The 12,794-nt window shown below is 34.6% G+C and overlaps 2 protein-coding genes across 2 annotated transcripts; both read right to left on the bottom strand.

The window, feature by feature from the left end:
* Positions 1–419: 419 nt before the first annotated feature.
* On the bottom strand, positions 420–5,490 carry LOC132190955 (uncharacterized). Its single transcript, XM_059605980.1, has 6 exons — positions 5,417–5,490; positions 3,542–3,703; positions 3,042–3,235; positions 2,432–2,647; positions 792–960; positions 420–600 (listed from the first exon to the last, which is right to left on the bottom strand). The coding sequence occupies exons 1-6, from the start codon at positions 5,488–5,490 to the stop codon at positions 420–422; spliced, it is 996 nt and encodes a 331-aa protein (XP_059461963.1).
* A 531-nt stretch (positions 5,491–6,021) lies between these two features.
* Positions 6,022–7,556, bottom strand: LOC132189958 (uncharacterized). Its single transcript, XM_059604816.1, has 2 exons — positions 7,161–7,556; positions 6,022–6,418 (listed from the first exon to the last, which is right to left on the bottom strand). The coding sequence occupies exons 1-2, from the start codon at positions 7,348–7,350 to the stop codon at positions 6,297–6,299; spliced, it is 312 nt and encodes a 103-aa protein (XP_059460799.1). The 5' UTR covers positions 7,351–7,556; the 3' UTR covers positions 6,022–6,296.
* Between the last annotated feature and the right edge of the window lie 5,238 nt (positions 7,557–12,794).

Genomic DNA, 12,794 nt, shown 5'->3' with positions numbered 1-12,794 from the left:
GATCATATGGCAAATGAGAGACGGATTGTTCGGTGCCTTTGGATTGATTTGGTAGTGCTTTGCTTTGGGTTTTGGTTGGTATTTGTCGCAGAATAGAGGTGGGTGTGATTTTTGTGTGAAAAAAGAAAGGGGTTGCAGCTAAGGTGTTCGATAAAAGGTCGCAATTGAGTATTGGGTGGAAGAAGAATGCTGATACTAAATAGAATTTCATAATAAAGTAAAGAGATGAAGGTAGAAAAGAGAGACAAATATTTTGTGGTTAGGCCAATGACTTACGTCCATAGGTAAAAGCCTGTAGAGGCTACATATATATAAAGCTTTACGAGTGATTTGAATAAGTTTTCAAATGTAAATAAATTCTAACAAATTTCTTAATTTAAGTTAAACAAACCATTTATCATAAAAAATTTCTATCCTTATCATTGTTGAACTCTTTTTTGGGTAGGTAGCATTGTTGAACTCTTGCCTTCCACTTTCATGGTTGAACTAAGGAGAGAGTAAGCGGAATCATCCGCCACAGTCCTTTCCTCCTCCATATCATTGGCTTTTGCCCATAGAATTAGGTAAAGGCCCAATATAACAAAAACTCCTCCTATGATGCTACACAACAAGGAAAAAAGCAAAATAAATTTAAACCAAAAAATTCTACACCTTCATTTCTTAGTCAACTCAAATTTTTAGATAAATCCATTCCTTATAGCCAGAGAAAAAGAAATGGATCAATTCCTTATAGCCACATCACATTTGAGAGGACTCTAATTCTCTTTATATAATTACTTAAACAGACATACCTGCCCAAATGTGCAGAATTTCCCAGTAAAAATGTTTGTAGAAGAAACGAGAAAACGACAAGAACTGGGTTAAATGCTACTTCGAACACAACACCCTTCTTCTTAATGGCCCATGTCATCACATAATAAGATAACCCTGTCACCTTAACTCCTTGCAATTCACCCAAAACTAGTTATTTAGTACATGAAAATGTGAGTAATACTAGAAGTCCCTTTTGTGTTATTTTAAGAATGATGTGGCTCTTAAAATCACTATTGGACTTGTGATTGATTATCATTAGATTTTGATCAAATGGTAATTTTAAAAGTCACCTCATTTTTACGTTAAGCTTGTTAGGTTTAAGAATTCCTCCCGGTCAAGGGTCAACAACTACTCTTTCTACTTATCAAAACAAGGGAAAACTTTACTTACCCTCCTAAATTGTCACCCCTTTTGCAATGTCTCCCATAAAGTTCAAAATCTCTCAATTTAATGTATCAAATTTTTAATTTTTTTTTAATGTCCCCCATCCGTTAAGATTTTATGTTAAATTCCAACAAAATTTTCAAAATACCCCATCCTTTTTTTTTTAGATTTTTTTTTTTTTTTGCAAAGATTGAAGTATGAGTATTTTTGCAAATACTGTTAAATTCAAACTACTGCCTTAATCTTTGCACTTTTTTTTTCCCTAAAAAAAATGGGGGTATTTTGGAAAAAGTTAACAGAATGATGAGATTGCAAACAATTAAAAGATAGATACACTAAATTGAGAAAAATTGAACTTTAGGGAATTCATTGCAAAAGTGATGACAGTTTAAGGGGTTAAGTAAAATTTCCCCTTAAACAACTTTGATCCTTTTTGCTATTTACTAGGGTGTGCTCTCTTTTTATTTTTCTCTCTTTCTCATTTTATAAAGAAAAAAAAAATGGTGAGAGCTACCCTACTTGGAGTTTTCGTTATCTCATAACCTCTTCTCAAGTCTCACTAACCACAATTTTTTCCACCATAAATTGTAATGAGTAATGCTACACTTCACACGCATTTATTACATTCAGTTCATACCGGCTAACGTGACTCTTCAAGTCAGCTACTTAAATACAATAAAATAAAAAAGAAAATTACTTATAACAAGCCACGCTAGTTGATATGAAATTAGTGTGAAGAGTAGCATTACTCAATTTAAATTACCGTCTAGGTTTTGTATGATTACAAAAGACCTCTTTATCGTAATAAATCTTACAAGTAAACTCAATTATGAGATATCCATAGATAGAATAAGAAATTATTGTTCACTGTCAATCTTTTCTAACTACATCTTTAATTCTAGTATTTAATTAATTTAATTACATGATCATCTAGAACACTTTTATCAAATAATTGAATTTTTAAGAGTATAAATTTCAGTAACCTATTTCCTGAAATTACTAAACCTAGACTTACTTTAAGGAGATATCCAAATCCCTTGATACACCTAAATCACACGCAATTCAGTTTAAGGACCTCAATTGATCATTTCATGAATTATAATTAGCTCAACTAAATATCAAGATTATTTAAATTATAAAAAAAGAAGTTATTAAATAACGTGAAATTCATAATTGGCTTTTAATTAGATACCAACCCTAAAGTGTATGTATGTATATATATATATTGGCTTACCCCAAGTAGGGTAAAGATATAGAGCACGCTCGGCGTGCTCTATATCATGACCCCCCCAAGTAATATGGTGACCAAGACAAGCCCTCCTTCCCACTTTAGTTTCCAAGATGACGATGATATCACAAATGCAGAGACTAAGGCAGTTTGGATTGTGCCAAATAAGCTCATCATCGCAGTTAAGGATAGTTCTGCTTGGTAGAACTGAAGTACACGACCCTGCAAAAATTATATCATGACTACGTTAACAACTAAACAATGTTTGGCCCAAGATAAAAATCAGCGATGACTTTGTATAATCATCATTGATGTACATATCATCATCAACGATTTCAAATTGTCATCGTTGATAACTTTGCAATAGCGACGACAAGTTTTTTTTTTATGTAAAGTATTTTTAGCGACAATTTTTAATTCTATCAGCAACGACTTTACTAGTTGTCCGTTGCTATTGGGACATTAAGTCGTCGCTAAAAACCATTTTTCTTGTAGTGAGATGAAGTTGCAGAGATGTTTTTGTTACCACTAAAATATTCCAAAAGCTTGACGCAAGCAGCCCAACAATGATCATGACGCTGCCAAGGACACTATCACTTGTTCCTTTGATGTTAACCAACGTAGAGGTTAGAACTACTGGCCCCTTCCACAACACTACAGCCAATGCTCCGGCAGCCGAGAGGAGTAGACCCCATATCTTCGCCTGTCCGATGATGTTCCAAAATCTGAGATTTTCTTGGCGGAAGATGAGGGCCATTATAAATACTATGGAGGGGATCATGTTTAGCCCAATGCTTTGATAGGTCGATGCTATAAATTGCAGGGAAATTGTCAATAGCATCTGACAAAGTGTAATCCTAGAAAACAACGTATAAGTTGATAAGAATTTAACAAATTGTTTCTACAAAAAGAAAAGGCTTTGCATGCACTTAACTGCAAGAATCCCAAAAGGAATGCATAGCATATTATCTTCAAGGAGAAAGGTGGCCTCCTGTTCCTGCCACCAAAGACAACTCAATGCTTATTAAAATTTGGAAATGGATCAAATTAACATAAATCTCCCATTGTCTCTCTTTCTCCTCCCAAACCGGGAGGAAAGAAAATGAAAGCACTCACTTGTCGAGGAAGAAAGCGAGAAGGGACAAGACAATGGTGGCGATGACATGCTCGTAGACAACAATGACAAGAGCACTAATGCCAGTTGAGGTAACTGATTCAACCAAAATCATGAATACTGCCAGGCAGAGTTTGTTGAAGCTCAGGAACAAGTACGGCTTGCTGATTAAGTACAATATTTTGAATAAATACTAAACTTGTTGCAAGAATTGGCAAAGAGCTATATTTGCTAAGAGCATTCCCAATTGAGGAGCCAAATTTTTATGTAAAATGGCTCCTCAAAACTTACTTTTATCTAGTTTAGCTAATGAATTTTTAAATGCATTCACATCCGATTAGCTATATTTTTATCTATATCATTTAAATATTATTAAAAGTGAGAAAAGTTTTGGGAAAAATAGAACATGTGAGGAAAAATGAGAAAAGTTTTGGGAAAAAGCGAATATGCAGAGAAAAAGTAGGAAAAGATTTGAGAAAAATATAAAACAGGTGAGAGAAACAATAAAAAATAAAATTGCTCCCTCAAAAAATGCTGCTACATTTAGCTTTTTTTTTTAGCTCTTCCAATCAAATATCTATTTTACATTTTCTTTTGGCTAATCCAATGTAGGAGGTTTTTCAAACATTTGAAGAGTCATTTTAGATAAAAGTAACATTTAGCTCTTCCATTGGGAATGCTCTAAGCAATGAGCTACTTTATTGGCTTTCCTATTAATATGTCTCACATACCATAATTGAAAATGATTCAACATAGTTTTTTCATCATCAATTATTTGGTCATACCAATTTCTGCTACAAATTATGTACAATTTTCAAAACATCACATTCTATTATGACAATTGACAACTTAGATCTCTATATCTCAACCAATGTGGTATATATAGATGCCTAACACATTACCCCTCGTAACCTATGACAATAACCCTTAAAACCTGTCTTCATTTTAATTTTATCTATTGCTACATCTCGATTGATTTTTGCCACCCTAGCAGACGTTTTTTTTTTTTTTTTTTTCATCTCGGCATTTTCTTTTTATTCATTTACCCTTATAGTCTCTAACATGAAAGTTTGTCACTTGACAGTTTACTATTTTTATTAGTCATAAATAGTAAAATGATGAATATAAAAAATATTGAGTTATTAAATGTGATAAATGTTAAGACGACAAAGTCTTTATTATTTAATTCTAAAGTACTGATTGGTATTTCAAAAATTCAGCCAAATAGATTATCCTAGAAACTCTAAAGGATCTTAACCAAAATAGGACAGAGGAGGCCCTTTTGTATTGTTGTTTGTTGGGCCATAGCCCACGCCTCATTTGATGTTGCTGCTAAGGTTATTATATCACATATATTTCTTTCAATGATCCGTGGCCTGCTAGGAGAGTAATTTGTGGAAATCACGTACCAACAGGTGAAAAAAACACACAAAATTGAAAACAAAAATACATGTAGAAACGTTAAACAATTTTCTATTAAACGCTTTTTTAATGAAAAACCGACAGAAAATGATTTTCTGTTTTGTTCTCGAAAATAGCTTTTAGAAACAAAAACATAAATCTATTTGCCAAACGAGCCTCTATATCTTACTGCCTTCTCTCTAAAAATTCTCATCACTTCCATTCCCCCATCCTCTGAAAAACCAAAAACAAAAAGAATGGTCGGTGACCCTGCATCATCTCTCACCCACTTTCTACAATCTTTGTCCAGGGAATGACACTACCATGATATTGTTGAGGCGTAATGTTCATTTAAAAGGGTCAAAGCCTAACCACAAAATAGATAAGGTAGCCTAATTTTCTTGGAAACAACAAATTTGGCAACAAGAGGGTTCAAACTCAAGCAGGCCAAGGTCGATCACCTAGTCTACACTTACCATAAAAGGCATTCCAAAAGCTCAAGAACAAACCAAGAACAGATATAGCTGAGGAACCCATCTCCAAGGTGCATTTTCCATAGTTGTTATTCAAACCAACCACAACAACACAACAGAAAATGCGGCATCGAAGAAACTGCATGGAGGAGCAGTTTATTACTACAATCTTTAGATTTGGAGGAGCCCAAACCTGCCACCAAGTATTCTCCTCCTGTTAACCTCTAATTAAAACAGTACTATGATCACAATTCATAAAGATGCTTCACATAAACAAACACCCATGTGAAGGATCCTGTATAACAATGGAGACCAAACAGAATTCCTAAAAAAAGAACATTGGTTTACCAAAGATCTCAATCAAGCTATCCAACATACAATTATTCTTCTTCTTTAACTCGATAGATAAGAAACCCAGACCCATAAATAAAGAACATTGGTTAACCATATCCATTGTTGGGATATTTAAAAACAGTCTAGATGCTTGTACGTAAAAAGAATTTCTCTGACTATTCTTCTAGCAAAACGTACAGCTCAAGCTAAACCAGAAAATAATCAATCAACTTAAGGTGATACAAATTTTCCTGTTCTGCTTTTTCCAATAAGCCAACGAATAAAAGGAAACTGCATGCAAGCAGAGAAACGTGCTAGATTAAAGAGACAACAACCGGTACAAGTACAAAATATAACATATACATAACATTTCATAGGTCACAAGATCGCCAATAGGTCAATGGAAAAACACAATTCCACCATATTGCAGTAAAAAGCTCAAAACTGTTCAGAACTATTAGCAGCTAATACACATCATCAACTAAAAGTAGAACTCAGGAAGATCTGTACAGGAGTGGGAGGCCAGCTTGAAATATTGGTAAATCGTGCATTATACAGGAGGTATGTTGGAGAAAGAAAAGCCTTTGTATCCCTTATAAGCATAGTATGCAATTCGTGTATAGTAAAAGCCTGGAATGAACAAGATCGAACCCAGTATTGCAAAGAAGATCCCTAATCAATCATCAACGAAACAAAATCAGTCTGAGAGCCAAAAGCCACAAACAAAAAAGACACTACTCTTAGTTCAGTTGTTTGTCATTGTGATTTCACATACTGAAACTGCAATTTTAAACAAATTGCAGAAAATGTATCGTTTGAAAATGCATTTTTAAAAAAATTGCAATTTGAAAACATAGAAAATTTTGTGTTTTCAAATCATGGGCAAGGTGGTGGATTTTAAAGGCTAGACTACGATTTTACCGAGTTCTTAACTAAATTTTTAAAAATCACACATCTTGAAATCGCAAACCCAAATGGAACTTAGTCTTATGCTGCACTAATATCCCCTCATTTTCAGAAGCCCAACAGTCAACAGATCAAAATTTCACAAGAAATTCCACAAAAAGCATTACTTCGCTTTGGGATCTGTTTCGCCTCAAAAAAGTTTTGTTTTTCTTTTCTTCCTTTTATTTAATATCATTTCCAGTAATTAATTCTCATCAAACCCAAATTAGCGGGCTTTAAGCTCAAAATTGAGCGGCCAATTTCCCAGTTTTCTTATTTTATCATTTCCATTGTCCACTAATTTCGCATCAAACGAACGAAGCAGAACCACAATCTAAAACCCTATTTCACCCACCAAAGAAAAAAAGAGGAAAAGAAACCCTACCCCCGGATCAGGGTACACTCAATTGCCTAAAGGAATAGCAGGAACAATATGCAAAAAATAAAACAAAAAGAAGCACTATATTACCATGAGCACGGTCGCCGCCAACGTGGTTGACGGCCATGAGGAGGCCGACGATGATGCCGACGGCACCGAAGACGAGGAGCGAGACGGCGAGAGCGATCTCCTTGATGGGAGGCCTGTTGTTCACCGCGTAAGACGTCTCCATCATTATGTCCTCGTCCGTTATCGAGAACGCGTGGTCCACATACGCCATCTCGTCCTTCCTTCGATCTCCCTGCAAGCTGTTTGATTCACGCACAGGTTAAAGGTTTTATTGGATAGGGTTGAAGAATTGGGACGACAGCAGCGATTGTTGAATAAGGTGGTCTGTAGTTTTCCTGGAGTTGAAGTTGAAGGTAGAAGCGTAGAGGGAATACTCTCTCCAATGGGGAAGATATTCTTTTTGATTGAAGTTCAAGGTAGAGGAAAGAGTTTTCTTCCTCTTGCCGCGTGCAATTTGTGGCGCGTGCGCCCACTTCCGTCCGCCTGAGATTACGTCAGCTTTAGTGGATAATATAAGATAAGATTAACATTTTTTTTTTTTTTGGTCATGTTTTAGTAAATGTTATTTAGTAAACAATGATACGAGTAACAATGAAAATAAATAACAAGGATAGCTCAATTGGGTGTAAACCATATCTCATGAAGTAGAGGTCACTAGGTCGAATCTCCTCTTCTCATTTTCTTGTGTAGACATGTCAAAAAAAAAAAAAAAAAATCACTTAATTTTAAATAAAATTGAGAGAATTTTGTCGATATATTTAGGAGTGGTAAAATGGACCAAAAATTTAGAGAGATCCCGCTTTTATATATATATATATATAAGAGAAAGAAAATGGGAAAAAGAAATTTGAACTACCAACTTTCACTTCATAAGGCGTGATTCTCAGCTGATTGATTTACTATTTGAAAATAATCACGCTACTATATTTAGAGTCTTTTTGGAATTGTGTTTGAGGGTCTTAAAAGTGCTTTTAATACTTAAAAAGCCCATTTAAAAAAAGAAGTACTCATTTGGTAAAAAAATTAAAAGCGTTTTTAATAGTCCAAAAAGCCTAAAAATTGCCAAAACACGATTTTAACAAAAGCTTAAATATGAAACTTTTTCCCAAAAGTTCTTTTTGATTTAAAAGCTCTATTTCTCAAACGCAATCCTACGCTCTTAAAATAAGTAAAATGGTCCAAACTGCTAGTGTATTGAAGGGGTAAAATGGTTCAATTTTTTTTTTTTTTTTGATCATTTTACCCCTCCTAAATTGGTTCCGTTTCCTGCAGTTTTATAGTAGTTTATTCAATGACGTTGCATTTCAAATTAACTATTATTATTTTTATTTTTTTTATCTAACAATAATTAATGTAAAAATTAATTAAGAGTGTCACTTCAACTACTTATTCGATAAATATGGGATAGAATTATCATATTTAGTATTTCTCGTGGGTTTCTTACGTTGATTCAACCAAAATTCAAACCTTATTTTTCCTTTTCTGCGTGCTGGCCAAAAGTCCAAACCTCCACACGTCAACAATGGCGCCCGAATAAAAGTTTTTCTATGAAGTATTCTATGTTATTTTAAGATAGAAAATTAGTAAGTTAAAATTAATTTTGTATATTTTACAAGGTTTGTCAAATTGAATAAATTTTAATCCTATTATTTTACTTGCTATTGACCTAGTCTTATGGTTGTTTGCTAAATGTCCAATGACACCAAAGGCTCCACGTAACCTTCTCTCCTCCTCTTTATTAATTACAAAAAAAAAAAAAAAAATTGTTGATGCAAGAAACATATACGATAATTTTAAGACGTTTTCTAACCTACACATGCAAAATAAGGGAGGGATCGTCAGAAAGCCAATAGATCTAGAGACTGGAAGTGTAAATTATTTAAGCAGTAAAGTATGATCTTTTAGAAGTCTCCCATTAGGATGAATATCCTACGGAGGACAAAGAGAAATAAGGCAGAGAATATTGCTAAAAATTGAACGTACAATAGTTTCTAACTCCCTGGTGCAAGTAATATAACCCTTCACCAAGTGTTATACTATTTCACTTTTTAGTAACCTCCATGGGAATATTTTGTTGTGGGGATGACTACATTTGTTGTGGTGTGATCATTCGTATATCATCATCTCCCACTTGATCACACTATAACACTTAGTAATAAACTTGAGTTTAGCATGTTTACAATTTTTGGCCCCATGCCAACTTTCATCCATAAAACTTACAAATCGATGCTAGATCATGCCATGGCTTCATTTACGCACGCTTTTGTCATCTTATCTGACTGTATCCTTTGCCATATGCTTTCTTACTGATAGCGTACTACGAGTGACTTCATTTCGCTATTTTTCAAATGAATGACATCAATTCTCTATGGTTGGAAACATAGTTTCCACCTATTCCACAATTGATGACTTAAACCGTACACAAAGCTATGTGTCGACTTGAACCAAACTTTTGATCAAGTACTTCCACTAGAGCCATTATTCCTGAGGTTTTTCTTGATACGCTTTATTAGCGTCTTTTGCACTTTTAGAGTATAGATATTATTCAATCTTAACATAATGCCTTTTGGTGAACTTTACATTTATGTAAACTGTAATAGTTGCACCTCATCGACGTTGTCGATCTTTGATCTGACCAATTACGTCTCCTATTAAACAAAAGTGAATAGAATCGTTCATTCTGGTGTCCACGAAAACTTCCGTCTATGCAGTAACCCAATTGCTTTTCTTTGACTTGGTAGATTTGTGAGCTCCCATACGTCATTTTTTTTTATATTGATTTTCAACTCCTCATTCATAGATTCAATCAATTTATTAGCATCGTGATTGGCTACAACTTCTTTGAAGTTCACTAGATCATCTTGTAAATTTACATCATTTGCACTTAGCACATAATGATCCCTAAGTATGTTTGACAGTCGCCTTTGTATTTTACTCCCATTGTTTTGATTATTTATATCTATGCGTGTAATACCCCGACAAAAACACTTGTTTTAAAAGGTTAATGATTTACTGTGAAGTGGCTAATGTTTTCATAAAACAAGGTTTTATAAACCAAACACCCTAAACCCTTTATAAGTAGCCTAACTCCTTGAGCCTTTTTTAAGCAAAACCCAAAACCACCCTTCACTGACCGAACGTATGCTAGGGGACCACCCGAACGTACGCACCTGACCTATAGTGCGAGTGTACGCTAGGGGGACCACCACAAGCGCTCGTTGACCAGTCTTTGAACCATTGGGCAATACCCCAAACATACGCTTGAACCCTTTTATCCAATGTGTAATAGTACTCGAACATTCGCTGATGCTCTAAAAAGGAATTTTAACCCATTCTCCACCTTTTTAGAGTAAAGCACGCCCCAAGCCTCTTTGTAAACCCTACCCTTTGACCCTCAGCCTCCCCTAACCTCAGAAAGCCCTAATCATAGTGTGAAGAGTAACTTTGAGAGAGAAGGAGGAGATCTTGGTGCTTTGCCATCTTCTAAGGTAACTTCTTGTCCAAACCTCTAGCATTTAAGCTATACTTCTTATTTTGTGTTCATACAAGTTTTCAAGATGCTTTGATAAGTTCTTTTACCTATTTCCTTACAAAGACCAAAAATGTTTTAAAGAGCTTTAAACCCGCCTTTCATTGCTTTGAGTTGCATGATGTGTACCTTGCATGTGTCCGTTAGGAAACTAGGATGAGATTTACCACACTCTAGAAGCATGAGGTCAAGTTTGGAGCTTCTGACTGAGAATTCCCACTCTTTAGTCTAACGTACGCCCTTGAGGCCGAGCGTTTGCCCAAGGAGCAGGACGTACACTCACTGACTCTAAACACGTGAGTCTAGGATTTTGATGACCCATTTCGCTAGGTACGAACTTACTGTGTCATTTGAAGAAGTTCTCCAATACTGCTTAGCAGGGATTTATATTTCGCTATAGCAGAGATTTATGATGTCGAAGGACTCAAGCGAGCACACGAGGTAAGTAAACACTAACGACCACTTTTCTTAAAAACGTACGATATGCCAACTGATTGAGCACGCGTATGATATGAGCATGATAATATTTTGTACAATTTGGTAACTGCTTTAATAATTGGTTAATAAGATGCATTGTATGACATGGTATATCGGTACATACGGTATAATGGCCATGAGCTTACTATATAGACTTGATTCTATGGTCAAACTGTGTGTGAATGTGTTATATGGGCCTTGGATCCAATGATTATTTCATGACTGGCGCACGTTTAATTCTATAACAGGGGCAACACCTCTTACAAATCTTTATCAAATTGCACGTTTAATTCTATAAATTGGCTCATGTGGTACCCAACAGTTAGGTTTACTTACTAAGTCGTTAGACTTACGCGGTTATTACATCTTGTAGGAAACCTATCCTTAGAAACAGAAATGTGGCAAGGTTGCCACTATAGATTTATGTAAGACTAGCAATCTTCATGTTATATAGTTTGATCAGGTTATTATTAGTTGCTCCGCGTTTACATTTCGAGGATAGTACATACTTGACTTTATGGTTATTAGTTTCTCTCAAATTTATTTCACATTTCTATGCATTAACTCTGATAATGTTTAGACGAACGATTTCTCTACTAACTACGAGTTAGTTATGTTGGGAAATTTACTAGTAACCCTACCAGACTGGTCAAGGCCAGATTTTGGGGTGTTACTATGCGTGGTAGATCATTGGATTTTCTTTTGCTCCCACTTTTCTGAAGATTTGTCTCTTGTTCATCTTCTAACAAAACATCTTTTGGCATTAGACACCGAAGATCTTCATCTTGTAAAAGCCTGATATCATCCACAAGTGTAATTTGGTTGCTATTTTCTAGGAACATAGCGTCCATACTTTCTATTAATCATTGTCTAAATGGTAAAATATGTATCCACTATCATTCTCTACATATCCTATAAATCTGTATTCTCAAGTTTTACTTCCCAATTGATCCCTTAAAGGCTTTGGAATAAGTACATATGCCTTACATCCCCATATTTTGAGATTTTCAACATCTGGTTTTAAGCCTCGCCAACATTCATAGGGTGTGAGGGGTTTAGATTTAGTCTTAATTATGTTAAAAAAATATGCTATAGTGAATAAAGTCTCTCCTAAAAAATGCATGGGTAACTCAGCATATGCTATCATGTATCTTATCTTATCTATTAAAGTTTTGTTTCTCCTTTTGAGACTTCTAAGGCATCGTGTATAAATGTCTCATTCCATTTTGCTTGCTGAAAGAATCCATGGCTTCATATTCACCTCCGTTGTCATTATTCAAGTTTTTAATAGACATTCTTAATTGATTTTCTACCTCTAATTTATCATATTTATTTTCAATAAGATATATGTGTCTATATCTTGAATAATCGTAAGTAAAAGTAATAAAGTATTCAATTCCTCTATGTGTTTTAGTTCTTAAAGGTCCAGATATATCAGAGTGAATTACTTCTAATAAATTTAATTATTTTCAATGTTTTGAAAAAGACTTACTCGTCATTTTTCCCCTAGTACATGATTTACACGTATTAAAATCTTCAGAATTAATTTCAGATTATTTGGGCTTGCTTTTAAATGTTCGAACAGGTGGAGTCTGAGCGATGTTTTGAGTCATCATTAACTTGTTGGATGTCTTCTTCCGTTTTATTTT

The sequence above is a fragment of the Corylus avellana genome, chromosome ca8 (genome assembly GCF_901000735.1).
Source record: "Corylus avellana chromosome ca8, CavTom2PMs-1.0".
NCBI lineage: Eukaryota > Viridiplantae > Streptophyta > Magnoliopsida > Fagales > Betulaceae > Corylus > Corylus avellana.
This window is presented reverse-complemented; position numbering and strand designations above follow the sequence as displayed.

What these genes read in the sequence shown, in the direction of transcription:
- LOC132190955 (XM_059605980.1), bottom strand. Translation starts at nt 5,490, where the DNA reads ATGCACCTTGGAGATGGGTTCCTCAGCTATATCTGTTCTTGGTTTGTT. An exon ending in CTCGCTTTCTTCCTCGACAA is followed by an intron (nt 3,236 to 3,541) that starts GTGAGTGCTTTC and finishes TGCAATTTATAG; the next exon opens with CATCGACCTATCAAAGCATT. An exon ending in ATATCTTTACCCTACTTGGG is followed by an intron (nt 961 to 2,431) that starts GTAAGCCAATAT and finishes CTAAATAACTAG; the next exon opens with TTTTGGGTGAATTGCAAGGA.
- LOC132189958 (XM_059604816.1), bottom strand. Translation starts at nt 7,350, where the DNA reads ATGGCGTATGTGGACCACGCGTTCTCGATAACGGACGAGGACATAATG. An exon ending in TGGCGGCGACCGTGCTCATG is followed by an intron (nt 6,419 to 7,160) that starts GTAATATAGTGC and finishes ATGATTGATTAG; the next exon opens with GGATCTTCTTTGCAATACTG.